The sequence below is a fragment of the Arctopsyche grandis genome, chromosome 9 (assembly GCF_051622035.1).
Source record: "Arctopsyche grandis isolate Sample6627 chromosome 9, ASM5162203v2, whole genome shotgun sequence".
Classification (NCBI taxonomy): Eukaryota; Metazoa; Arthropoda; class Insecta; order Trichoptera; family Hydropsychidae; genus Arctopsyche; species Arctopsyche grandis.
Window position 1 is genome coordinate 4,013,321 of NC_135363.1, and position 27,121 is coordinate 4,040,441.

The 27,121-nt window shown below is 36.9% G+C and overlaps 2 protein-coding genes across 2 annotated transcripts; one reads left to right on the forward strand and one right to left on the reverse strand.

Moving 5' to 3' along the window:
* Positions 1 to 1,519: 1,519 nt before the first annotated feature.
* On the reverse strand, positions 1,520 to 7,012 carry LOC143917072 (uncharacterized). The gene is made up of 4 exons (XM_077438468.1): positions 6,902 to 7,012; positions 5,502 to 5,638; positions 2,008 to 5,431; positions 1,520 to 1,842 (listed from the first exon to the last, which is right to left on the reverse strand). Exons 2-3 carry the CDS (start codon positions 5,616 to 5,618, stop codon positions 4,223 to 4,225), a joined length of 1,326 nt encoding a protein of 441 aa, XP_077294594.1. The 5' UTR covers positions 5,619 to 5,638; positions 6,902 to 7,012; the 3' UTR covers positions 1,520 to 1,842; positions 2,008 to 4,222.
* Positions 7,013 to 10,596: 3,584 nt separating this feature from the next.
* Positions 10,597 to 19,119, forward strand: Mcm2 (DNA replication licensing factor Mcm2). The gene is made up of 13 exons (XM_077437800.1): positions 10,597 to 10,628; positions 10,744 to 10,913; positions 10,994 to 11,163; positions 11,545 to 11,737; positions 11,808 to 12,300; positions 12,383 to 12,586; positions 12,655 to 12,886; positions 14,557 to 14,734; positions 14,812 to 14,979; positions 15,052 to 15,213; positions 15,299 to 15,455; positions 18,443 to 18,682; positions 18,766 to 19,119. The coding sequence occupies exons 1-13, from the start codon at positions 10,626 to 10,628 to the stop codon at positions 19,051 to 19,053; spliced, it is 2,658 nt and encodes an 885-aa protein (XP_077293926.1). The 5' UTR covers positions 10,597 to 10,625; the 3' UTR covers positions 19,054 to 19,119.
* Positions 19,120 to 27,121: the final 8,002 nt, after the last annotated feature.

Consider the following 27,121-nt stretch of genomic DNA (forward strand, 5'->3'; position numbering starts at 1 on the left):
TAAAAGTCAAAAGGAATAAGAATCGCTATAAGCGATTACATGCATTTGCAAGAGTTGATAGGATTATTATAAGGTTATTACGATAGTGAAGAATCGATTTGTTCGATGTCCTTTCCGATAGAGTAAATCAACGCTGAAAAGGAGAAAAACAAGAGCGTTTTCCTGTCACAGCCTGTTGAAGGTATGAAAGTCACTGATATTTGTAGTTTTGTAATTCAAAACCAACAAATTAGACACCGTGATGTCATTCATTGATGTGTAAACTCGAGTGACGTTTACGGTATATTCAACAGATTTGTCGAATGTCCTTTCCGAAGGAGTTAATCAACACTGAACAGGAGAAAAACAAGTGCGTTTTCCTTTCATAGTTTATTGAAGGTATGAAAGTCAACAATATTTGTGGTTTTGTAATTCAAAACCAACAAATTAGACAGCGAGTTGTGTCATTCATTGATGTGTTAACTGGTGTAACGTTGAAATATATACATCAAATTTGTTGAATGTCCTTTCTGAAGGAGTTAATCAGCACTGTACAGGAGCGAAAAAACAAGTGCGTTTTCCTTTCATAGTCTATTGAAGGTATGAAAATCAACAACATTTGTGGTTTTGTAATTCAAAACCAACAAATAAGACAGCGAGTTGTGTCATTCATTGATGTGTAAACTCGTGTAACGTTGAAATATATACATCGGATTTGTTGAATGTCCTTTCTGAAGGAGTTAATCAACACTGAACAGGAGAAAAACGAGTGCGTTTTCCTTTCATAACCTATTGAAGGTATGAAAGTCAACAATATTTGTGGTTTTGTAATTCAAAACCAACAAATTAGACAGCGAGTTGTGTCATTCATTGCTGTGTAAACTCGTGTAACGTTGAAATATATACATCAGATTTGTTGAATGTCCTTTCTGAAGGAGTTAATCAACACTGAACAGGAGAAAAAAACAAGTGCGTTTTCCTTTCATAGCCTATTGAAGGTATGAAAATCAACAATATTTGTGGTTTTGTAATTCAAAACCAACAAATAAGACAGCGAGTTGTGTCATTCATTGATGTGTAAACTCGTGTAACGTTGAAATATATACATCGGATTTGTTGAATGTCCTTTCTGAAGGAGTTAATCAACACTGAACAGGAGAAAAACGAGTGCGTTTTCCTTTCATAACCTATTGAAGGTATGAAAGTCAACAATATTTGTGGTTTTGTAATTCAAAACCAACAAATTAGACAGCGAGTTGTGTCATTCATTGCTGTGTAAACTCGTGTAACGTTGAAATATATACATCAGATTTGTTGAATGTCCTTTCTGAAGGAGTTAATCAACACTGAACAGGAGAAAAAAACAAGTGCGTTTTCCTTTCATAGCCTAATGAAGGTATGAAAGTCAACAATATTTGTGGTTTTGTAATTCAAAACCAACAAATTGGACAGCGTGTTGTGTCATTCATCGAATTTATACACTAAAGTGACGTTCACGGTGGATATGCCGGGAAGGGAACTTCATAATGAAAAAATAATTCGAGATTTATCGATGTTGTATTCTGAGAATTTTCCAAATTTTTACGAACACCTGTACTTGATTCGACTTGGAATTTAAATAAATATTTTTTCTATGAATGACAAGATTCACAAAAACAATTTTAGAGCAAATGTATGGCTTTTATGAAGAAAGCGTATTGACTAACGTCGACTTGTTAGTTGGAAAAAATTGATTTCCTACACACAAGCTAGTTAATACTGATTTCAAATTCCGATTTTTTAAAAATAAAAATCTAAATTTAGTAAATAAGAATTATCGAACGAAACGAGGACTTGAAAAAGTAGACATAAATCAGTTGCCGACTTCAAATACGATTTTCTAGTAGTACATAATAACAACACGCATTTTAAAATTAAAAAAACCAAACGATGTCGATTATTATATACCACGTGTGAGATTTATCGGCGATAATATTTGTGGCGAAGTTAGCAATTTCATTGGGACTTCGAACAAAAGGGAAAAAATGCTCCCCATAATATACATAAGCAATAGTGACGACTTGGAACTACTCTGTAATATCACTAAGGCAAAATTTTAATAAATAACTAAAGACGTTTTAATTAGATACGCTGAACAATATAAAAAAAGCACAGTTTTAAACCAAAAAACGTTAAGCCCAAACCCGACATAGGATATGATACACAATCCACCAAACGCTACGCCAAATTAAACAAAGACGAAATGAAATACATTTACGATATCTATGTTGGAGTAGGAAGTGATGTGCTTAAAAATCATCAAACATCAAGTTAAGTGCATACAAAGCACATGATACAACTTCCATGACATTAAATGACTTCCGGGAGAGTTCCTAACTGGAAAAAGGAAGCATTACAGCCTAGAATAGAAGAATTATACACATATGTATGTATAAATAAGTATTCTTAAATGAAAAACATATTCAAATAAAAATGAAACTTTAAAAGAGTATTCGAAAAAACCCCATATGAAGTCATCAATGGTGTATGGCCAACAATATATGCAATACAAATGATACGTTGATGATAGCAGATACACCTGAAGAACAACGAAAGTTGCTAAAAAGAGTAGCCGACACTATCCATAAACTTTGAAAACACAGTCACAAAACCACAAGACATTAGCCAGCATATTTAATTACAAGTGACAATACACTGTATATTTCACCAAAGCATTATGTAATCCATAAAATTAAGATGCAGTAAGTAAAGGCATGAAAGTATTACATACAATAATCAGCCTGAGAAAGAATTTGAAGTAGTTAGGATTCCGCTTCTGCTCAAATACAGTGGGATTTTTAAGAAATATGAATTTCTGCTTGTTCAAAAGGCTAACATACTATCATGTTTTATTTTATAGATTTGATTATCGCCATTATATAGTAATCTTTATCACGATCTTCACGAATGAGGCACACAACTTACATATATATATTATAGTTATTTACCGGACATCGTCATTTTATTATAAATTTGCCTCAATACGCTTGGTTTCTGAATTAAGACCTTTTGAGAAGTTTGCAGAGAGCTGCAGGAGAAACTTTTCGATGTTTCATATTTATAAAAAATGAAAAAAAAGACCCCATGATGGAAAGCTAACGATCTAAATCGACGCGCAAAATTTTTTAAAAGATCTCGAAACAAAAAAGATCATTTCCTAAAAAATGAAAGCATTCAATTTGTGGGTGATAAAATGGATAAATTGACAGTTAAAATATGTAGATGCTAAAATCAAAGAAGAAACATATCAAGAAAAAAAAACCGGACTTTACTTCGTAAGCTAATTTGTATTAAATTTTGTAGCTGATTTGTTTTATTAATATTTTGAGTTAAAAAATAAACAAGAATGTTAATCTAAAAACTTGCACATGCCCTACCTAGGAGCGACACATTCAAAATAAATGTGAAAATGGAGCAATTAAATCATGCTAAGAGTCATTAAACATCCAAATTGGCAAAGAAAAAAGCACTCGAATCCCATAAAAATATTATAGAATTGAAGAAAGTGCCTTTTCTAGGAAAATTCTCACAGTATAAAAAAACAAATATCACTGCGACTTCACAAAGATATTCTAAAAACCCATATGCACTAATGGCATTCAAATTTGGGGCTGCATCATAAAACACAATATCAAGCGTATAGAAATTTTACAAAAATCTCTTTTATAGCAGATTACTTGTGCTACAAAATACAGGCAGAAACCAGAAAAGATATTTTTAATAGCAACATAACCGAGAAGCTGCAATTATATGACCGAAGCGGCCAAAGAAAAACCAAACCAACATATGTTGACGTACTTGCAGCGAGTACACATGTTAAACAAATTGTTTTTGTGACAATAATCGAAATAGTAGATCTCCTGACTCCGGATCATACGAGATTGGACAGGGATTAGAACAGCCGAGGCACTGTTTAGAGCTGCTCACATACTCACAAGTGTTATGAGAACACATTGTACACATTCCAGTGTCCATGAAAAGTCTTGGGATTTGAATACATATGTATATCCTTTCAGTTACAGAGTATTGAACAATATTGCTATACAGAATGAAGTCACTAAATCGAACCATACTGAGCTTTGATAAAGTATGCACATTGTAACAAACGGCAACAGTAAAAAACAAGCTATTTCAATAATATACATAAATAAATAAAATACGTCATATGTATGCATGTACGATTGTGTAAAAAAATTCGAAAAATTTAAATAGATATATCTTCGGTCGACGAGTGTCCCCGCATGTCGGTGTTTTCAACTACTTTCAAATCGGTCAAAATGACCACCTCGTACGGACTGCAATCGGACAGACGCAACAGTCCGCACAACCATCCGTAGAACCCCTTCTCGAAATCGCATACCTCCTTCCACCACGTTGAGCCGCAATATGTCAGCTGGACGAACCCGGCATACACCCCCAAGCCTACAGTAAACGTCAATATCAAAAAAGGATACAAAAGTATTACAAACGGAGACGCGAAAACCCTAACGAAGACGCGCTTCCCTTCGCTGACGTACGTGAATATATTATACCAAGTCAGAGTGCCGATATAAAACGAGTATACTCCAGAGAGGACGATCACGATCGGCATGCACAACAGTGACCACACCAAAACGTGCACTCCGGAGAACAGCGAGCATTTGAAGCTTTGCGTCGAGCTCATCTGCTTGGCGACTATGTTCGCTTCTAAGACTTCCAACTCCTCGCGAGACATGTTCAGGGTTACGTCGACACTCTGACCCTTCTTTTTGCCCCGCTTGATCGTGCCGTTGAGCGTCAGATACCCGTCGGCTATGTTGCTCACTATAGACTTGTCCGGAGATCCTGATGTTTCCGAGTCGCACTTCAAACCGGATGTATCTATCTCGGTCTCGTCCACGCTCTCCGATACTATATTAACGCGCTTTTTAGTCTTTTTAATGCTGTGTTTCGAAAATGGACAATCGGATAGGTGTCCCATTTCGAGGCTGGCTTCCGATAAGCTATTGGGAGTTAAGGAAGTTGCATCGTTGACGTCTTCGACGACGACTACGCAATTCCGCTGCGCCACTATATCATTATTTGAACTTCTAACGTCGTCGTGACTGGAGCATGCGTCGCTTGAGTTTTCGTATATCGGAGACAGGTCGACTATTTCGCGACTGCTGTTCAGGTTCGAGTTGAATTGGTGGTATCCGTTCTTGGTCAGCGTCTGCGGTCGGTCGTTCGGTGTGTACTTTTGGACGTTGTCCGTCTTCACCGGTGAGAGTTCGCACTTTTCCTCGTCGTCTGGTATTATCGGTAGGTCCATCAGTGTGTGATTTTTGAAGCCGTTCATTTTGGATATGCCGTTGCCGTTGGATTTGTGATGTTCGAGCACTCCGCTCGCTTCTGCCAGTGTGTACATTTTCGCCGATGTCATATTCGAAGAGCCCTGAAATCAATGTGTGTTATAGTTTAGCATAAAATGTCGGTTTTTTGTGTGTTTTTTTAAATAAAAATACCTGTACTACTATTATGTGATCGACATGACTAGATATGGCTCCGGTTTTCTTTCCGCCGGATCGTTTTTTTGGTATTATTAGGGACGGCTTATCGGCGAAGTCCACTTCGACCGTCATTTTTATGAAATTTTATTTCTCTGGAATTTTACATAAAAAATCCAATGAAAAATCCATTTTATTATAAATAACAACTGATAGGAAATTATAAATTTGATCAAATGAAATAATTGTTACAAGAGGTGTTCCGATACAATGAATTGTTACATCTCGGACGCAAACGCCACATGAATTGTTACATGTTACTGGAATCAAATTAACGGAAATTTGATTTGAATTTCACGTGAATGTTGTAATATGACTAAAGTGACCGTACGTCCCGTTTTGAACGGGACCGTCCCGTTTTTAGGTAGCCTGTCCCGTTGTCCCCAAGCACAGCTTCGGGACGTCGAAATGTCCCGTTTTCAAAAGGAGAGTATATTTATTGAATTATTATATATATGTATATATCGTATAATTATTGAATACATTTTATGCCTGCTCGGAACTAATGCACCCGTAGAAAGAGTCTTTTCACAGATGAACGCAATTTCAAATCGCAATTCTTAAAACGATGTTGTTAATTAAAATCAATTTTAAGAAATCCTGCCAAGAATTTCATTCTTATTTAAAAGCAAACCCAGTAATACTTAAGAAAATTTGTTCATCAGAAAAATATAAAACAACATAATTTTTTTATATTTATATTATTCATTCCTGTTAATTTTCTTTTCTTCATCAACATTCCTGTTCTTTTTATTAATAAATAAAAACTATAAAAAAATACGCGTTTTCTTGAATACACATAAAAATTGGTAGATGTCCCGTTTTGAGGACAAAAATAAATGGTCACATTAAATATGACTGAATGGCTTTATTTTTTAGAATAAACATACATATAATATGAGTATTAGTTGAGAGCTAATTCGACTAATTAGACTGTGAAACCTTTCGATATTCGACAAATAATAGTCAAAGCAATCAAAATAAGAAACAAATTACATAACGTTACATACATATATTTACATAAATTAAAATCTAAAATGATCCATTGGCGCCGTCCATACACACGATATTTCCATATCCAGTTCCAAAATTGCAACCTGTGGTTACTATTTAGGAACCGGATATGGAAAATATTGCAAATATCTTTAGTAGATATCGTGTGTGTAGACGGCGCCAATCACTAGTCTTAAATGTAATGCAAGGAATTCACGGAATGTGTACATCCCAAGAGGAATCGAATCAGAAAGGTCATACGAAATACAAAATGGAACTACATAGATTCATTTCCAAATGAGCGTGAATTGAATGCGACTAATTTAATATACAATGTTTATTTATTGAAATAATAATATACATACGAGTGGGCGACCCTCCATCCTCCAACAGGACTCTATCGATTTGTGAACATTTTGGTTTAAGCGCGTCACATCACGACCACCTACCGAGCAGCAAATTCTCTTTTGTCGATGTAACATTATCTTGGTTGCAATGGCGCGGACCACGCCCGGGTCTACAAGTGATTTAAGATAACACTTTTTAATATTTACATTGATTATTTGAATACGATAACGACAGATAGCAGCGTGTCGTGTTCGAACAAATACACAGACTACTCACAGAAAATATATATGTAGATACTATGTAGTATTTAACTCGTTGAAACACGACTACTTCCTTCGACAAGAGGGGAGAAAGTGACGTGGAGCCCATCAAGTATTTGAATGCTTGAAACGTGCCAATACACAGGTACAAACAAGTCACATTGTTCCCACAATATTAACATATTATTTTGTCCGTGACAATAACTTCATACTTCACGCTTTTGATGGTGTGAAGTTATTGTATCCACGCATGACAGAAAAACAGGTAGACATTGTTCAATGTTTTATATAGCACCGTTTAAAATGGTAAATGTATTATTGAGCAAAAAATGATCTCGCGCACGTCACTAAAATTGCGAATACGGAATATCGTGCACTCGAGTTCTCGTTAGTACAATATGTCGATTGATGGAGTTTTTGGGTGCCAGATGTGTTCCGTGATCGAGATTTTAGTGACGTGTGCGAGATCGCTTTTTGCGGAATAATTACCGAACCGTAAACGGAATAATCACCGAACCGTAAATAATGCGCATTGACGAGTGTAATAGATTGTGAAATCAGTTAACAGATTAAAATCGAATTCGCTGTATATGATACATATAAAAAAAAGTAATATTTTTTAAACCAGAAAACAGTCAGGTAGACGTTCGACAAAAGACTCGGGTCAGGTTGTTAATATCCACTGCTTATATATGGTAAACGGACTACTAGTCATAAGTAAACCAGTCACAGGACAACCGGTCGCGCTAGATCGGTCACACGTGATCACCCGTCACACTAAAACTGGTCACGAGAAAACTGGTCACACCCTAAAATCAGTCACGAGAAAACTGATTGACCGATTTTAGGGTGTGACCAGTTATATATACGCTCGCCCCAGGGCTCCCTATTGAACAGGCATTTTTTAAAAGTCTTTCTATTCCATTACATCATGAAGGCAGCCATTTATAGGCAGCCTAAAGAAAGAAAATTGAAGCTTTTGTGGATATGAAATGTTGGTTTGGAGACAAATGTCGAGAATCCATCGGAAAAATATTTTAATTTTGAAGAAGTTGCATATTAAAGATTATCTCTCAAAAATATATTTGACGCACTCTCTAGTTTTTGGAACACGTAGCGATAAGAGACGATAGTAGCCTGGAAAAGCTTGTTGTGATTAGTGTCGTAGAGAGAAAGAAAGGAAGAGGAAGATCTCCTATACCAGCGGCTCCCAACCTGTGATACGCGTACCACTTGGTGGTACGCGGTTGATAGTTGGTGACGAAAAAAAATCAGTAATGGCGGACATGCAAGAATGAATGATTTATAATCATAAATAGAAATATATTTTCAATAATTAATAAACATTATATTAATTAATCGTAGTCGATGATTGAAAATCCAGCAATTGATACCATTTTATAAAAGAAATATAGAAATAGATTGAATGCAATTCCAGACTTGAGGGAATATCTCGCATCATTTGAACCGAATTTTAAAAAACGTTCCTCGACACAAACACAAGAATCTCATTAAATTTATTTTGTAAGGAGATTTACTTAAGAAAATAAAATATATTATAGGGCGGGTTAAAGGCTTGGACCATTTCCCGGCCTATGGAAATTCAGTTGAATTTTGAAGAGGATCTTTATTACTCGATTAATACAGGTGTATTTGAATGTACAGCGAAGTAGGTAGGGGATTTGCTGGAACGAGCCAGCCCGAGTTCATGAAGCTCAGTGGCATCTGGGGACGATGCGCTGGTTTATAAAGGTGTTGCTTGAGCAATGTGTAGCTGGGCTGGTGAGATCACGTTCTGGAAGATTCCGACGGGGTCGAGGTCTTCCTTTGTGTTCTATGTTTGATGCGTAGTTGCGTAGCTCCTTGGGATTTCCCGTGTGCTCGTGATTGCTTATCTGTAGCGAGTCGAATCGCCTTTATGGGTACGCTGGACGAAGTATTTCGGGCACGGCTGACTTTCGTGTACGAGAACAGGACGTGATGATGTAATTTGTACAGATTAAGTTCGATGAGGGAAATAGGTGATATCATCGAGCTAGTTTCGTATGGTACAAGTCGAGCTATATCCCTACAATATTATATGTACTTTGTAATTTTGTGTTTTTATTAAAGCCATTTATCAATAATGGAAGTATGACGAAATCGTAGATAAATATATTAAACTTTAAGCATTGATGTGTAGGTGGGGGTGGTAAGTGTTGACCGTATCCCGGCCTAACGAAACACTGTTGTGCTAGTTTTATAAAGTTTTATTGTTTGCCTATGGTTGTACAAAGGTATTATATTTGTGGGCAAAAGTATGTCGTTCAGCGGTCTCTGGATATGGTAGAGTGTCGCTGGCTCGGCATTCAGCTATGTTCAGAAGGTCTCTGGATGCGGCAGTGTGTTGCTGGCTCGGTGTTCGGCTATGTTCGGAAGGTCTCTGGATACGGCAGTGTGTTGCTGGCTCGTCCGGCTGGTTGATCTTCCAAGTCCGCGTAGTGTAGTGGTGGCTGGTCAGGAGCTGTATGTCGACGCTTGCTGCTGTGGGTCGACTGGTGTTGTTTGGGTTGTACCTCCTTTTATAGTGTTTCTGGAATCACCTGATCGATGGTGGTGGTTTGTTGATGCGTAAGAGAGGAATGTTCTTTTGTCGAGGGGTAGAATTTTCTGGAACGATTGGCGCCGTTCCGCTCGATGTATTTTAATGGTGGCGGCGTGTTTCGACCGTTTTGGTTCCACTCGACTGGTAGGGGCGTTCCGCTTGAGTTTAATATAATGACTGCAGGTGTATGTCGTCTGGGTTTCGTTCCGCTCGAGTGTGAAGGGTGGATCATTCTCGAAGGATTTTGGCATCGTTCCGCTTGAGTTGGATTTGGCGCCGTTCCGCCTGAGTTTAATATAATGACTGCAGGTGTATGTCGTCTGGGTTTCGTTCCGCTCGATGTAGTTTGTTGTTGCGGAATATTCTCGAATGTTTCGATGACGATGACGATGACGAGATTCCTACAGATGTATAATACACTAGATCCGCCCTTACTGGTCTTATACTGGTCTCCCTTTTGGCGCATGCAAAATACATGGCGCATGCACAGTAGGTACCGCTGCGTCGTAGGGAAAAAAACCATTTTTTTCCCAACTTCCCCGCTAGTTAAACCCCCCGCACCCCTCAGTTAGTGAAGACAAGATCTCCGACCAAAATCACACGTCAGGGCCCATCTATGTGTATTATACATCAATGACTTTGAGCATATTTTATTATATATTTTTTTAGTTGGTACTTTTTCTTTAACCAGATACTTCAATAAAATAAAAAATATTTTCATAATATTCTAATAATTTTAATCATATTGCAATCAATATATGTATGTAGTTCTAGTAAAATGTGTTATATTATTATTAAAATAAAAAAGATCAACCGGCCGTAAAGAATTGCACTCGATAGCCGTTTAGTTTACGCGCCAATATTAGACAGTTGTAGACGCGACCTTCATCACACAGCATGGTGAGATCCTAAAATTATTCACTTTATATGTTTATTATTTACATTTAATTCTTATCCATCACGTATTACTAACTGACCGAATTGCATATAATTGAATTTTTACTTCCACCATCAGAGTTCTCCAATACCTGACACGCCGAGCGATCGGGATGTCGGCGACCAAGCCACATCTCCAGCTCGAGACTTGGACATGTTCGAGGATGAGGGCGCCCTCTTGGGCGAAATCTCAATGCAGGAACAGGAAGAGGAAGAAGGAGAGGAACTCTTCGGAGATAACATGGAAAAGTATGACAGATGATACCCATCAATTGCACAGTGCATGGTTGTATTTTTTTTTTATTGTTATTTTAATTGTGTATTTGTAGTGATTACCGACCAATGCCAGCACTAGATCGGTACGATGCGGAGAATTTGGACGACGAAGTAGATTATGATGAGCTTTCCGTCGACGGACGACGTGAAGCCGAGAGAGAAATGAGGAGACGTGATCGCGAAGCTGGATTGCTGCATAGAGACGATAGAGATCTTCTCTATGGTATGTTGAATATTTGTAATATTATTTATTTCCATACAAACACACAACTTCCATAGAATCTACAAAATTCACTGTCTACATACATCTTCAAAACTAAATTTTAATATTTTCAATATATTTTCATCATTGTTATTGATTTGTATGAATGTTTCAAGACATTGATCATTATCAAAATATATTTATAAAACTTCATACTGCTACCGTGCACTCTTCACTGTATGTTTGGTGGATGGAACTAATCCTCCAACCGGCTTAAATAGACATTAAATTGATAACTTAATTTATTATTTATATGGAAGATGGGGATTGAACTATTCTCCGTATTGTCTGGAATAAAAAAGTTATTATTATAATTAAATTAAATTTTATTTGTATTTTAAGATGAATCCGACGATGAAAGTACAGCTGGTGATAGACGAGCAAAGCGTAGACGTCTAGCTGAGAAATCTGCTGCCGGAATCGACAGCGTCAGTGAAGATGTCGTAGAAAGTATTGATAATCTTGAAGACACGAAAGGGCATTCATTAAAAGAATGGGTATCCATGTTAGGCCCAAGAACTGAAATTGTCAATAGGTTGCTTTTACTTAATATATAATTATATTTTAATATTGAAATGCATCGATTACAATCGAATATTTCATAGGTTTAAGAACTTCTTGAGAACCTACGTAGATCAGAAAGGAAACTACGTATTCAAAGAGCGAATCCGCAGAATGTGCGAACACAATCAAGCATCGTTTCAAGTTGAATTCCGTGTCCTCTGCTCTAAAGAATACGTCCTGACGTACTTCCTCGCCGAAGTTCCCCTCCAGATGCTGGAGATATTCGACGAGGTAGCCAAGGGCATCGTCATGCAGATGTTCCCGAGTTACGACAGAGTCACATCTGAGATTCACGTCAGAATATCAGAAGTACCGCTGCTGGATGAGCTGCGATCCTTCAGAAAGTTGCATTTGAATCATCTCGTGAGGACGGTCGGAGTCATCACATCCACGACAGGAGTACTGCCTCAATTGTCCGTCATCAAATACGATTGTAACAAGTGCGGCTACATCCTAGGACCTTTTGTCCAATCGCAGAACTCTGAAGTCAAACCTGGATCATGCCCTGAATGTCAAAGCACCGGACCTTTCATGGCATGTTTAGATACATTTGTATATAATATATTATATTAATTTTCAATATATATAATTCAATATGTTGTTGTTTTTTTTTTAGGTTAATATGGAACAAACTGTATACAGGAACTATCAAAAAGTTACACTTCAAGAGTCTCCAGGTCGTATTCCAGCCGGTCGAATTCCACGTAGCAAAGATTGTATACTATTAGCCGATCTGTGCGATCGTTGTAAGCCTGGAGATGAGGTTGAAATTGTCGGAATTTATACAAATAATTATGATGGCTCGCTTAATACCGATCAAGTATGTTTCCGTACTGGAGTGTGCATAGTTTTGTGTTATATTTGTTTATAATGAAAATAATATTTCAGGGCTTTCCCGTGTTTTCTACCGTAATCATAGTCAACAATATAATAGTGAAAGATTGCAAGCAGATTGTAGAGTCACTCACCGATGAGGATAAAGCAGTCATTGTTAAACTTTCTAAAGATCCGAGGATCGTCGATAGAATAGTTGCTAGTATGGCGCCTTCTATATATGGCCATGATTTTATTAAAAGAGCTCTAGCGCTAGCTCTGTTCGGCGGAGAAAGTAAAAATCCAGGTAAATATACATATTTTACTATTAACCCTTTGCCCGTGGCAATAAATATAGCGAACAAGCCCTGTACACGGCGGCACCTTTTTCGCGAATTTGGCAATCGAGTTTTCGACCTTAAATACAGATTTTAATATTTACTCAAGTAACCAGATATGTTAATTAACACATAAAGTATTATTTTAAACAATAAAATACATAATAGATCGCTCTGGATTCACATACCAAGGTGTGGCCAGCAACATCAGGCCAGGGAATGAATGCGTGACCGCTCAGTTGAAAGCATTACACGCTATCCACACAGAACAGCATCATTATATATATAATTTATTTATTTTATCATTCATTTCTTCTTCTACATGTGCCATGTCCTCCTAGAACGTCGGCAACTAGATGTCCCATTCTTATTTTGTCCATTGCTGCTCGGGTGCTGAGGCCGTACCACTGCCGAAGATTCTTTAGCCATGATGTTTTCCACCTCCCCGACTACGTTGGCCTACGATTTTCCCCTGCATTATTAGGCGCAGGAGATCGTATTTTTCGTTCCGCATCACATGTCCGAAGTACTCCAATTTACGCCTTTTCACACTTTTGAGCACTTCGACATGTTTTCCCATCAGGGCAAGCACCTCGGCATTGGTACGACGCGCCATCCATGAGATTCTCAGCATCCTTCTGTGTGTCCACATCTCAAATGCCTCTAGTTTCTTGCATGCGGCATCCGTCAGGGTCCATGCTTCTGTCCCATACAGAAGGATGCTGAAAACGTAGCATCGTAGAAGTCTCAGTCGGAGTGCTATACTGAGATCACGTGTGGTTAGGACTTTTTTCAATTTCAAGAATGTATCTCTTGCTTGCTCCACTCTAACGCGAATTTCCTTTCCACTTTCACACGTTTCACCCAGATAGCACCCAAGATATCTAAAACCATCCACTCTCTCCACCACGCTGTTATTGATCTGTAAATGAGAGCTGACCGTATTGTGCGCCGTCTTGCTGAATATCATCCATTTGGTCTTTTTTGTATTCAGCTTCAACCCCGCCCTAGAGCTATGCACAACAACTGCGTCCAGTGTTGCCTGTAAGTCGTTGAAGTTCGTGGTCAGTAGTACTGTATCATTCGCGTACCGAATATTATTAATTACTGTGCCATTTATTGTAATTCCGGAATCTATCTCTTCCAAGGCTTCAGCAATAATATTTTCTGAATATAAATTAAACAGTAGCGGTGATAGCACACATCCTTGCCGAACTCCCTTCATCATTCTTACGCTCTCTGTTGTATCACGTTCGACGCGTACTACGGCCGTCTGATTCCAGTAGAAATTACCAATTAGCCGAATATCTCTTTTGTCTAACCCTATCTGCGATAGTATTTCAATTAGTTTAATATGTCACAAATTATCAAATGCCTTTTCGTAGTCTTATGAAACAGGCATATACATCGACGTTCATATCCAGACATCGCTGCGTCTTAAATAATGCTTCTTTTGTACCGAAACCGTTTTTAGAATCATTCATTTGTATTATCTACGTATATATATGTATATAATATTAATATGTTCGATGGGTATTTGCACTATTCTCCCTATTGTTTGAAATAAAAAGTTATTATTATTATATAACTTGGAATGCTATGAAACATTTTCAAGTTCAATTTTAATTTATTTCAACAGGCGAGAAACATAAAATACGCGGAGACATCAATGTGCTGATCTGCGGCGATCCGGGTACGGCCAAGTCCCAATTTCTAAAGTATGCTGAAAAAATTGCACCGAGAGCCGTCTTTACAACCGGCCAAGGAGCCAGTGCTGTCGGTTTAACAGCCTATGTACGCCGTAACCCTTCTTCAAGGTAACTTTGACATAACCTCGACTGTAATGTGAATGTAAATATGAATTACATTGCTTATGAATTGATTCCAACTTCAGGGAATGGACTTTGGAAGCGGGTGCGTTGGTATTGGCCGATCGAGGAGTTTGTCTCATCGATGAGTTCGACAAAATGAACGATCAAGACAGGACGTCGATCCACGAAGCCATGGAACAACAGTCTATTTCGATATCAAAAGCCGGAATAGTCACATCATTGCAAGCTAGGTGAGTCGAACGAATTATGTATGTGTACGGTTTTAAACGAATGCATTGTATTCACGGTGTCTCCGTTCGCAGGTGTTCCATCATTGCTGCTTCTAATCCGATCGGTGGCCGATACGATGCCAGCATGACGTTCTCTGAAAACGTGAACTTGTCCGAGCCAATCTTGTCTAGGTTTGATATATTGTGTGTGGTCAGAGACGAAGCCGATCCTATGCAAGATCAGCATTTGGCCAAGTGGGTTGTTTGTTCTGTTTTTTTTTTTTTTTTTTTTTTACTTGTATTATATTATAGTTTTATTCGAATTGAATTATCTTTGAAGGTTCGTAGTCGGTTCACATATTCGCCATCATCCAACGCATAAACAGGACGCGCCTGAGATTGAAGAAAATATGAGGGATCCTGACTTCGACATTCCGCAAGATCTTCTCAAAAAGTATATTGTATACGCTAGGGAAAACATCCGGCCGCAACTACGAGTTTGTATATCATTTTTTTATTGGTAATTATTCCTCACAAGAAGATTGTTCACACAAGTATTGCTCCCAAGGATCCCTCTTACAAAAACACGTAATTGATAAAAAAAACCCACAGGCAATAACTAGTGTGAGCAATCGTATTGTGGGGAATAATCCATTCGCCGTGTTTTATATGTAACAAGTTGAAGTGTATCTTCCAGTTGTAATATATTTTGACTAGTTGGAATATATACCATCTAACCTGGTACCAACTACCGTTATAGTTGAAGTGTATTTTCAGCTGTAATATATGTTGACTAGTTGGGATATATTCCGTCTAACCCACGTGAGCTGATTCTGGTCAAAATATATTACAACTGAAAATACAGTTCAATTATAGGTTGGTACCAGGTTAGATGGAGAGGTTCGGTTTTCGTGAAAATGTCATTCGACTAGTAAATTGAGTCAGAAAGTCACATTTTTGTTTTGAACACATTCTTAGTTATCATAATACGATACTCATTACCTTTATTCGTAGTAACCAGCAAATATTAACGCATTATTAAATTGTAAAGCATTCGTAAAAACATCAGAGCCGTCAAAACTCAACTGTTATATTACAACAGGCGCACATTGTTGAAAGCGTATTTGCGTTTGTTGAGATATAATATACTAGTTGAATTGTATTCGAATATGAATGACCTTAAGCCTTTGCCCGCGGCAATAAATATAGCGAACAAGCCCTGTACGCGGCACCTTTTTCGCGAATTTGGCAATCGAGTTTTCGACCTTAAATACAGATTTTAATATTTACTCAAGTAACCAGACATGTTAATTAACACATAAAGTATTATTTTAAACAATAAAATACATAATACAGTCCCATGACAGCGAATTACTAACACCATGCGGATTTTGCAAATTCTATGTTTAGAGCTATATATTGAAGAGTAGGTTCGTAAAATTAAAACAAAGATGTGTTTATAATGATTATACATAGTTTATTTACAATATTAATACAACATATATAAATATTATTAATATTTTGTATGTCCACCCTTATTTCGGAGACACGATGCTATTCTTTTGGGCATACTCTCGATACAAGACGCAATGGTTGACTTTATCTCAGGATCTCCCTGCCACACAGAAATTATGTTTTGTTTTAGGATATTTTTATTGGTACATTGGAGCTTATTTAATTTCATTTTAAGGGTATGCCAGACATTTTCTATAGGATTTAGATCGGGAGAATTACCGGGCCAGTGAAGGAGCGGTAAATTGTGGTCGGACATGATTTTTTTCACAATTTTGACTTTGTGGCAGGGTGCAATAATATTGCATTAAGTGCAGGCGATCCTTTTTGTCAATTTTGTTTTGTATAGAGTGCAATAGGGTGTATCGCAATACCGTTATATATTGCGAAGCATTCATCATCCCTTCTACAAAATACAATGGCCCCCGACCTTCCGCACTAATTGAGCCCCAAATCATGAGTGAAAGCGGGTGTTTCACATTTTTTATGACACAGGACTCATTATACCGCTTGCCGACTCGCCTACGTACGTATTGGTGAGTCGGTGTCATCAATTGAATTGACGACTCGTCAGAGAAGTGAACCTTAAAAATGTTAAAAACATCGATTAATTCGATTCATTCAAAAAATATTAAACAAATAATTTAATTTCAATTAAATTACCCCTTTCCAATCGTCGAGGGTGAAGTGGCGATGCTCATTAGCCAAATTGAGCCTGGCTTTCTTCATTTTTGGCGTCAAAAGCGTTTTTTTAGCTAGCTGCCTGCCTGCCATCTCCGCGTCTGCGACACGGCGTTGTATTGTCCGAGTCGATATTTCGGTTCCGCTCCCGTAAATTCGTCTGGATTTTTTTATTTGTGGCAAACCGATCCTTCTCAACAGTATTTATAATATATCGATCGACTCGAGGACCGTATTTTCGAGTGCCACAACAATTCTTACGCTTGGTGACCGTAGGATTTTCACCTCTTTTTAGTTGGGTGCTAATTTTATGCACACTGAAAACGCTAACCCCCTGATCTTTAGCAATATATCGTATAGAATACTTCCCAGTATTTAATAATGTGGAAATATTGGAGATTTTCTCCATAGATAAATCTTTATTTCTTCCCATCTAAAAAGGAAAGGGGGTTTTTTCACAAGCAATTTAAACAAATAATTAAGTCACATATAAAAAATTTAAACACTTTAACTTACTTCAATGATATCGATAATATACAGGAAAGCAAAAATCTCTTCAAAACTAACTTTTCTCCCAGTGAAAGCACACGTCTACACCAAACGAATTTCAAAGCCAAACTGTGTATTTGCACTTGTTCGGTTTTTAAACTATTTGTATAAACACTACTCATCCTATCCTTCTCTAAATACATAGAATAGGATACAATGAATGGTCTACAAAAAAAACCAACCCAAAATGTTACTTAAGACGGCGCAGGTACACAAAATAGGGTAAATACGCGGGTGTTAGTAATTCGTTGTCATACGACTGTATATCTCGTAGTTTTGGATTAATTGTCAAATAATCATTCTTCATAATTGTATGAAGACATGACGTCACATAAACGAGGTTTCAGTATGGTTCCACAAAAAACTAATTTTTGACTGGTATATATTCATTTTAAGCAAATTTAATAGATGGCATTCAACTCAGTAATATATTCAACCAATTTTGAACCTTAAAACAGTTGAAATAGGCGCATATAAGCCTCAAAATCCCGTGCAAAGTTCAGAAATTCTATGGAAGACAGTCGCGCTACAGACTTGTCGCCCAAAGCTTCCATAGAAGACGGCTGCGGGCAAACGTTTAAACGCCAGTTGGAATATATTACAATTGAAAACACACTTCGACTGTAACATACATATATGTATAGCTATACTAGTGCTGGCATTTGTGAAAGCATTCTGCAGAAGTGTGGTACTATTTGTCTTAATGCTGCTTTTTACCGTTGATTACCTTCCTTACTTTCAGAACATGGATCAAGACAAAGTGGCGCAGATGTACAGTCAGCTCCGTCAGGAGTCTCTGGCGACGGGAAGTTTGCCAATAACGATCCGGCACATGGAATCAGTCATCCGTATGACTGAAGCACATGCCAGAATGCAACTGCGGTCTTCAGTGAGCGACGATGACGTCAACATGGCGATACGCATGATGGTCGAGAGCTTTGTCGAGACCCAGAAGTACAGCGTCATGCGATCTATGCGAAACGTAAGCATCTTCTAAATCCTCATATCCGTGAGTTAATATTGTGTAAGTATGTACATATATACTAACGTTTTGAATTGTTGCAGTCGTTCCAAAAGTTCCTGTCGTACCGCAAGGACAATAGCGAACTGTTGTACTACATTCTTAGACAGCTGACGCTGGATCAGTTGGCTTACATGAGGGGTTTGCACGGATCCAGTCAGTCTACCGTCGAGGTTTCCGAAAGGGATCTCTTGGACAGGGCTCGGCAGATCAACGTTACCGATCTGAAACCGTTCTATGACAGTCGGCTGTTTAAGATCAACAATTTTTCATACGATCACAAGAGGAAACTCATCGTGCAAGTTATGTCACAAACCGTCTCTGTAGAATGATTTGTATTGTATTATTTTTGTGATATTTTTATTGTTGACGTCTGTGTTGTCTATTTTTTATCTTAATCTCATGACTATTTTAATTATTTGTAGGAAATGTATTCGTATTCGTCTTCATCATTTTTTTTTTAATTTTAATTATACATATTTACAATAAATATTTTTATAAGAAAAATACTCTTTTGTTTATTAAAATTCGTATGTATGTGTTCACAAAAGCTCTTGACCGTTTAAAGAGTTCGATGAAATACAATAAAAAGACTATGAATGTTTGTCGAATACTTTGACAAAAGACTAAACGCAATTGAATTTCCTTGTCTTTTAGAAGGAAAAGAAAATGACATTAAAAGAATTGGATGTGAACATCCAATATTTATTTGAGGAATATGTAGTATCAAAAAAGGAAATTCAATAATGATGCACACATACCGGCAGTGGTATAGTCAGGGCAGGTCACCGCCCTAGTACTTCTTTTTGAGCCAGGTTGCTGCCCTGGCACAATTGTTTTGAGTAAAATTAAAAATTATTTTGGCTAATATTAATAACACTCGATATGAGAAGAATAAGAGGCGACTTAATTGAAGTCTTTAAAATAATAAATAATTGTCCTATGTCCAAACTCATCACGTTCAATGAAAAGACTCATCTTAGAGGTCACACTCAGACTCAGAAAAAAATCGAATAATTTGATCAGATGTTCCTTCTTTTCAGAGTGGTTAAAGTTTGGAATAGTCTTCCCAACAATGTAGTAAATTCTGAAAACCTTAATATTTTTAAAAACAAGCTAGAAGTCTTTTTGTAATTCTTCTTTTCCATGAAAAATTAGGATTAGTAGACAACTTCAATGTTTCGTCTGGCTATAAGCGTTTTTCTTAATAAATAATGAGTATTAAAATTATGAAACAAAAATTTGTGTTGTTAATATATTATACTCGAAACCAAGTCAAAATTGATGATTCAGATTCTGTATCTGTATTAGCCCGGATAATCGAGAGTATACTGTATATCCAAAACTTAAAAGTCGTTTTGATGAAATTTATGGGCTTTTTTTGATAAACTTGAGGATAGATAAAATAAGGGAACTCAGCTTAAATAAATAGTCATCTCTAAATTCGCATGTTAAAATTTCATAGTTTTTTGACATACAAATGGACTTGGCAATGCTAAAAGCAAATGTTGCGTTGACACACAAACACGGGTTTGAAAAATCAAATATGTATGGAAGGAAGTTTCAATAAAATATAAAAAACATCATAATTTCAAGAAGAATATTTGTTAATAAGCATTTCATTTTTTTATAAATATTTAAACTACCAATATTAGAACACATTTTTTAAGTAATGAAAAAAGAGGGGGGGGGAGTCATAAAAATTAAACACCGCCCTGGTTCTTTTTTATTTAGCACTACACCACTGCATACCAGCTACATACATCAACTTCATAATCATATATAATAGAAATAATGCAAAAGTAAGTTTAAAATGTCAAATTATAACCAAAATTGTAAAAATAAAAGCGGTGGCCCTAAAAAGGGCCTTTTTGCATGATGAACAGTTACATTGACAATAGTCCACAATAGACCAAAAATATCCTTGTAAATATGACACAGCTCTCTATCCAACCAAAATGTTGAATTGAACCTGCAACAGAAATCACACATACTTGCGAAATACAGCAAGCGTTAAAAAAAACTTTAAAATACAATACGTGTGTATATTGCCGCTGAATATAAAAATGAAGATGAGTATTTAAACGAAAAGATTTTGTTTTTCATTTTTACAAGTGTACCTGCTACCAAAACATTTATTCGCGTATGTATATACGTGCTACTTTTTCCAGGAAATGCTTTTATATTTGAGAAAGATCCGACTCTAATTTAGAGTCTCAACGGTCTCAGAGGCAGTCTTTCATCTGTTGCTCGGCTACTCACAATGGAGCGTCGCATGCCAGCCTTCCAAAACCTTATCCATCACCTGCGCCAACTCCTGCACCACAGAAGGCTTCTCTGATAGATGCCGTTTCTAAGTCTCCAATTCAGTCTCAACAGTCTCAGAGGCTGTCTTTCATCCGTTGCTCGGGTATTGAAGATGAGCATCTAAAAGCTGTCTCCGATAAACGTTTTATTCATTTATTCTATCTGAAACGTGAGTCTACAGAAACTCAAATAAGGGATTATATATGTAGGAAGTTGGGACGAATTGATCAGAACTTCACAGTTCAATCTCTATCAGCTAGGGGCAGTTATGCTTCATTCAAAATAGGAGTCTGCACAGCTGATTTTTCTGTGGTTTTTGATCCTGCTTTTTGGCAGCGGGGAGTCGGGTTGCGTCGGTGGCTTTTTCGGAAGACAAAGGCCGCAATTTAATAAGACCCGAAAGGAACGGGCGCGCCTTTGTGAGTCCTTAAATGTTTACTACCAAAATGTAAAGGGACTTAATTCAAAGACCGACATTTGTTTATCTGCTGTTCTTGCTCAAGATCATGACTTAAATGCTTTTTCTGAAACTTGGATTTGCGATTCTGTCTTAAATGGCGAACTTTTCGATGACCGCTATTTGGTTTTTCGGAGGGATCGTTGCAGCAGAGGCGGGGGAGTACTTCTCACTGTACGAGCTGCTAGTTTTCAATCTGTTCGCCTTTTTGATCAGCCCAATACCATCGGTGAACATATTTGGGTTGAACTTCGCTTAAAGAATTTTTCTATTTTAATATGTGTACTGTATTTTCCTCCGAATGAATCTCCTCCGAATTATAAATTAATTTTTTTCAAATTTGCAAAATAATTTTAATGTTTTGGCTGGCAGGAAAGTCATGATCTTGGGTGATTTTAGTCATGTAAAATGTGTGTATGCATGTATTTCTATGTGTATGTATGTTTGTGTATATATGTATGTATATGTATATATGTGTATTTTTATATTTATGTATATAATTGTGAGTGGTCTAAGTCAAGAAAAAAAATTTTTTTTTAATCAATTACATATTACAATATAACCGATATTAAACGATAAAATCGACTTTAAAAAAAAAAACTTCTCTCGGCTGAAACGACTATTAGTTTAATGATGAACAATTTAGGAAACAGTGATTTAGCAATTCAACTGAAGGATTCACTTGCTCGTCGAATAAACGAATATCGGACTCGTGTTTCTTCTTTATTCCAGTTTTTGCATAAGGGCAAACAGGACGACATAAATAAATATCCATTGTTAAATTTTGAGCGCTTAAATAAATCATCAATAACAAACATGGTTGTTAGCATGACCAAATCGTTAGACAATACTTCAGAGCCCGATATAGAAATAATAGACAACGACATAGAGGAAGTTGAACTAGAAATTGAACAGTCCTTGCAAGAAAAACTTGATCAAGCAATTAACGAAGAATTAAATCCTAACATTGTCAAAAAAATCAACAACACCAGCACCATTCGATATTATTTAAATATAAAAAAAATTATAATTTTATTCTGACTGTGCCTCCCCAAGAGTAGAATTTTGGTTTTTGCCACCATTGAGAGAGTATGGGCCTCCCAAGGGGGCCAATGTGGACCCAAGTTGAGAAACGCTGATCTGTAATATTACATTTGAAAAAGATCCCCATTTAATTCCATTTAAGGACGCCCAAAGAGAAAAAAAAACTTCATCAACTTGGCAGAAGACCGGCGAGAGATTTGATACCAAATGATAGATAGAAACAACCAAGACCAAGAAAGGAGAAAAGAAAAGATGAAGATTTAGGACGTTTTATTAAAATACTCGGTAGAGACTAATGTACCGTTAGGTCAAAGATAAAAAATTCTGATGATATATTCATCCCTCAGTACCGTGTAAATTTTCGTGACAACAATATCGCATCGCAAATATGTCGGTCGACGTAAAAACGGTGATTTTGAATCTCACCAACAATCTCAATCAATGGGCCAGTGTCATGATAAAAATTGGAAGAGAATCCCCTGCATATCTTCAACTATGCTACAATCACGCTATTCATCTAGTGGTAATGAAAGTTTTGTTACAAAAACAAGCGTTCAACTGATTTTCATTCAGATGCAGAATCTGAAATCGATGAATTTAGTTAAAATAGTTCGGAATTGGGGTGGGTATAGCACTTACGACTGGGAGCTGTTGGCAATATACAGTGCAGTCCGGCACTTCCCCCATATGGTAGAAGGGAAAGTTTTCACTATTTTCACTGACCAAAAGCCTATTATATACATGTTTCAACAGAAGCCAGAGAAATGATTGCCAAGACAGTTTAGGCACATAAACTTCGTAGGCCAGTTTACAACAGATGTTCGACATGTATCGGGAGAAGAAAACGTGGTAGCGGATGCACTGACAAGAATAGAAGCAATTTCCGGGATGGACTTTCTTGGTACGCGCTCGTAGAATTCTCAAGAAAAAGCGGAAAGGCCGAGAGAAGGAAATTAATTACCCTATCATTAATACTATGATTGTTTTTCAGGAAACAAAAACCAGGCGGGTCAACTAAAAGAACCGAAAAGGAGAAGCCAACAAGGACGAAATCGGCCCCTGCGGAAGCAAACCTTCTCTGCAAAACTTTAATAAAAGAAACCAAACACTTCAGCATATTCCGATATGTCAAGCGGAAGACGTTCTGTACCATGGGTGATCCATAAAAATTAATATAATAATTATTTGCGCTGCCGCCAAGCCAGACCATTAAAGTGATAATCGTAAAAATAATTTCCAAGGAAATGAAAAAGTCCGAGAAATCAGAAACCCTTGGTCTAAATAAATATACATACATGTGCGTGGCGTGGCACGTGAGATTACGCAAGACTAAAAAGTCATACCAACAAATTTAATCGAATTGTTGGAATTTTAAAAAGTTCTGTTAATTGAGATATGATACTCTTGAAATATTAAAAATACTGAACTGAATACATGGTTGTAATTTTTCGAAACGAAACAAATTGGCTCCGGCGAGTGTTTTTTTTAATTTTTTCTCTTCATATGTAGATTTCAAAAATTCACTTTTTATCGAGTGCACAAAAGCGTGCACCAAGGTTACTAGTATAAATACATTTACCAAATAAAATTAAGTGCCAAGTATTTGTTTAAAAGGACACGATTTAAAATGATAATTCACTATTTTTCTTCGGTCAAGCGAAGATAATACGTTTGAACGGTTGTCTTTCTTCATTGATTTGAGGTTGTAGAAAAACAACCCTTCTGATACATTATGTATTGAAGATAGCTGCAATGTCGCTTGACCCAACATGAAAATAATATACAATCATAAATGTAACACTACTTAGTGTATGCAAAATAAAATGATTCATCAATTCTCATACATTAAAAAGGAAAGATTATTTTAACAATTGCCACAATTAGTCAAATTAGACTGAAACTCTCGAGATTCACAGATTTCATTGTAGTAACAGTCGTGATTGGTGTTTTTCGCATGGAGATTGGTAGACACTCAGGTGCCAAGATGGACCACTAAAACTCCCACCTGAAACACCGGGCCCGGGAGATTAGTCAACCCCGTCCTCGATTTCGTTGTAAATATATAAGGGAGTAGCGATTCTCATCTCCTGGAGATCTTCAGCACACCTCGGCGGCTGCATACGGCGGCTAATCAACGACCCGCTGATGACGAAATCCGTCACCAGCGTCCGCGGCCTTAAAGTTGCACGAGGGTGCACAAATCGGACAGTGTCTTCTCTTGAAACTGCACATTCTCGCGTTACCCACAATGAAATAGGAATTGAAATTAAAAGAACGGGCCAACATTTCCAGAGAATTGATTTTCACAAATGTTTTTTTTTTAATAATAATTATAATTCTTTTTCATGTTTATAAAGATGTAAAAAGAAATAAATATGCAAACATTTTTTCGTGTCCTTTTCGTTTTTATATGTTGTCAGTCACCTATCATTATAATATAAAATCTATTTACTATATTTTAAGTAAAAAGGGAATTCTCGAAACAAAAAAGAAAAACACTCGCGCCTCATAGCTTGAAAATTAAATGAACAAGAACCGATGTATTCAGCATAGCTTAGTCTTCGGCAAATGTCCTGTCTGTTGTGATTATTAACGAAGCATTTTGGTGATCGTGACCAGCAAAATATTTTTTTTGTTTCTATGCTATTGTTGGTACTTACGATATTAGCTGCTAATATCATAATTACCACCAATGTCATAAATTTGAGGTGGGAACAGCAGCTTCTGGAATTATTGTTTCCGTCAAAAGGAATGTCAATATACATATATGGAAGCTCTCATTGGACACTTCGTGTGACGAGGTTTTGACTCACGTTAGTGCCATCTGTGGATTAAAGGATGGCATTGTGGTTTCCCCTCTTAATGCACGAGGATCTTATACATCCTTTAAGGTATCTGTTCCTGCTTCTGTCGCTGGCCTGTTATTTTCTGCTGGTTCTTGGCCTGCTGGTGTTCATTTTGGTAGATTTAAAGATTGGGGAATGAGCATTAAGAATATAAAATCTAATACTAATACTACTTCTATGTCTGCCACTGACGTTGTTTCATCATTAGAGCTGCGCCCAAGTGTTTCATTTGCTGATGTTTGTACGGGAGCTGCTAGATGTTTGAAGCCTGATATTAAAACTACGTCTGCAAGTATTAGTGAATCTTCTATGGAAACGGTCGCAGTGACGTCGATGTTTGCCTCTTCTCCTACATCTGCCTGCTCAAATGGTCCTGATAGACGTGATTCTGTTGTGACTGTGTTGGCTTCTTCTTCTGCTTCCTCTTCCGTTTCGTCTCCATTGGCTCAATCAAAACTGCCATTTCTTGTCTCAAAGAAAGTCACGCGCCAAACTGGGAGACCGAAAATTGGTAATTTATTACCAAAATGCACGAGGTCTCAGGACAAAGCTGGCTGCGTTTAATTTAGCCGTTTCTACTACATATTTGTGATGATATGGTAGCACTAACGGAAACATGGTTGACTTCATCATTTTTTGATGCTGAACTTTTTGATTCTTCCTGGAGGCTGCATCGTAGCGATAGAGTAGATCGACGTGGTGGTGGTGTATTATTTGCTTGTCGTGATTGGTTTCGGTCGGTCCGGATGACAAATTTTGAAACTCTATCTGGTGAGAACTTATGGAATTCATAACTTGAAAATCATAATCGAGAAAGAATATTACGAAATACAAAAACCTTGTAAATATAGAATGAATTCAAGACGATAAACGATATATAATAATAATAATTATTATTTTTAGTTGTTTGTGTATATATATGTTTTGATTTTGTTATGTCTAATTTATTATTTTGTTTCTTGTCTTTTCTGTTATATTTTGACCATTGTGGCGCATTAGGAATTCCTGTAATGCTACAACGGTCCAAACTTTAAATAAATAAATAAATAAATACATAACTCGGTAGAACGGTATGACCCAAAGGTTCAAAGTTACAATCCTGGGCGTCTGTTGCTACTCTCCCTGTAGTACGGTGTGGGCATAGGGCTATTGTCCACGATGAAAAAATTAGGGAATATCTTGCACCTACAGCCAGTTCCAATAAATAAGTACCAACAAAAAATTCCCTTTGAGGTCCAAATGGAAGAGTAAATAGAAATTCCACTCACACATCACATTCAATCATGAAAACAATGATGAGCGCAGACTACCACACAAGTACATTATCGGTTAGAATATTATCCGATAATTTACGCTCACTAAGATGGAAAATATCACACTCTGGCTCAGCAGCACTGATTTCAACAAGAAGTCGAATAACTCTTGGAATAGGAGCCATTCGAAAAAGGACTGTGCGAGCAGGAGGTACAACCATCAAATGATGAAGTCTACCACGCACATAATTATTAACGACCTAAAGTCACCACTGTTCCAGCAATAAATACTCTAGGCAGGTTATCAATAACTATAATAACATTATTTTCCAAAAAAACCAAGAAGTACTAATCAATAAGTAGCGTAACCAAAAAAAATTTTAAGCCATTTTTTGCTAACGATTTGTTAAATTTTCATGTTATTTTTAAGTTTTATGTATACGGTACATATTACATTTTTTTTTTCAATTTTCACTCTACATATAGTATTTTT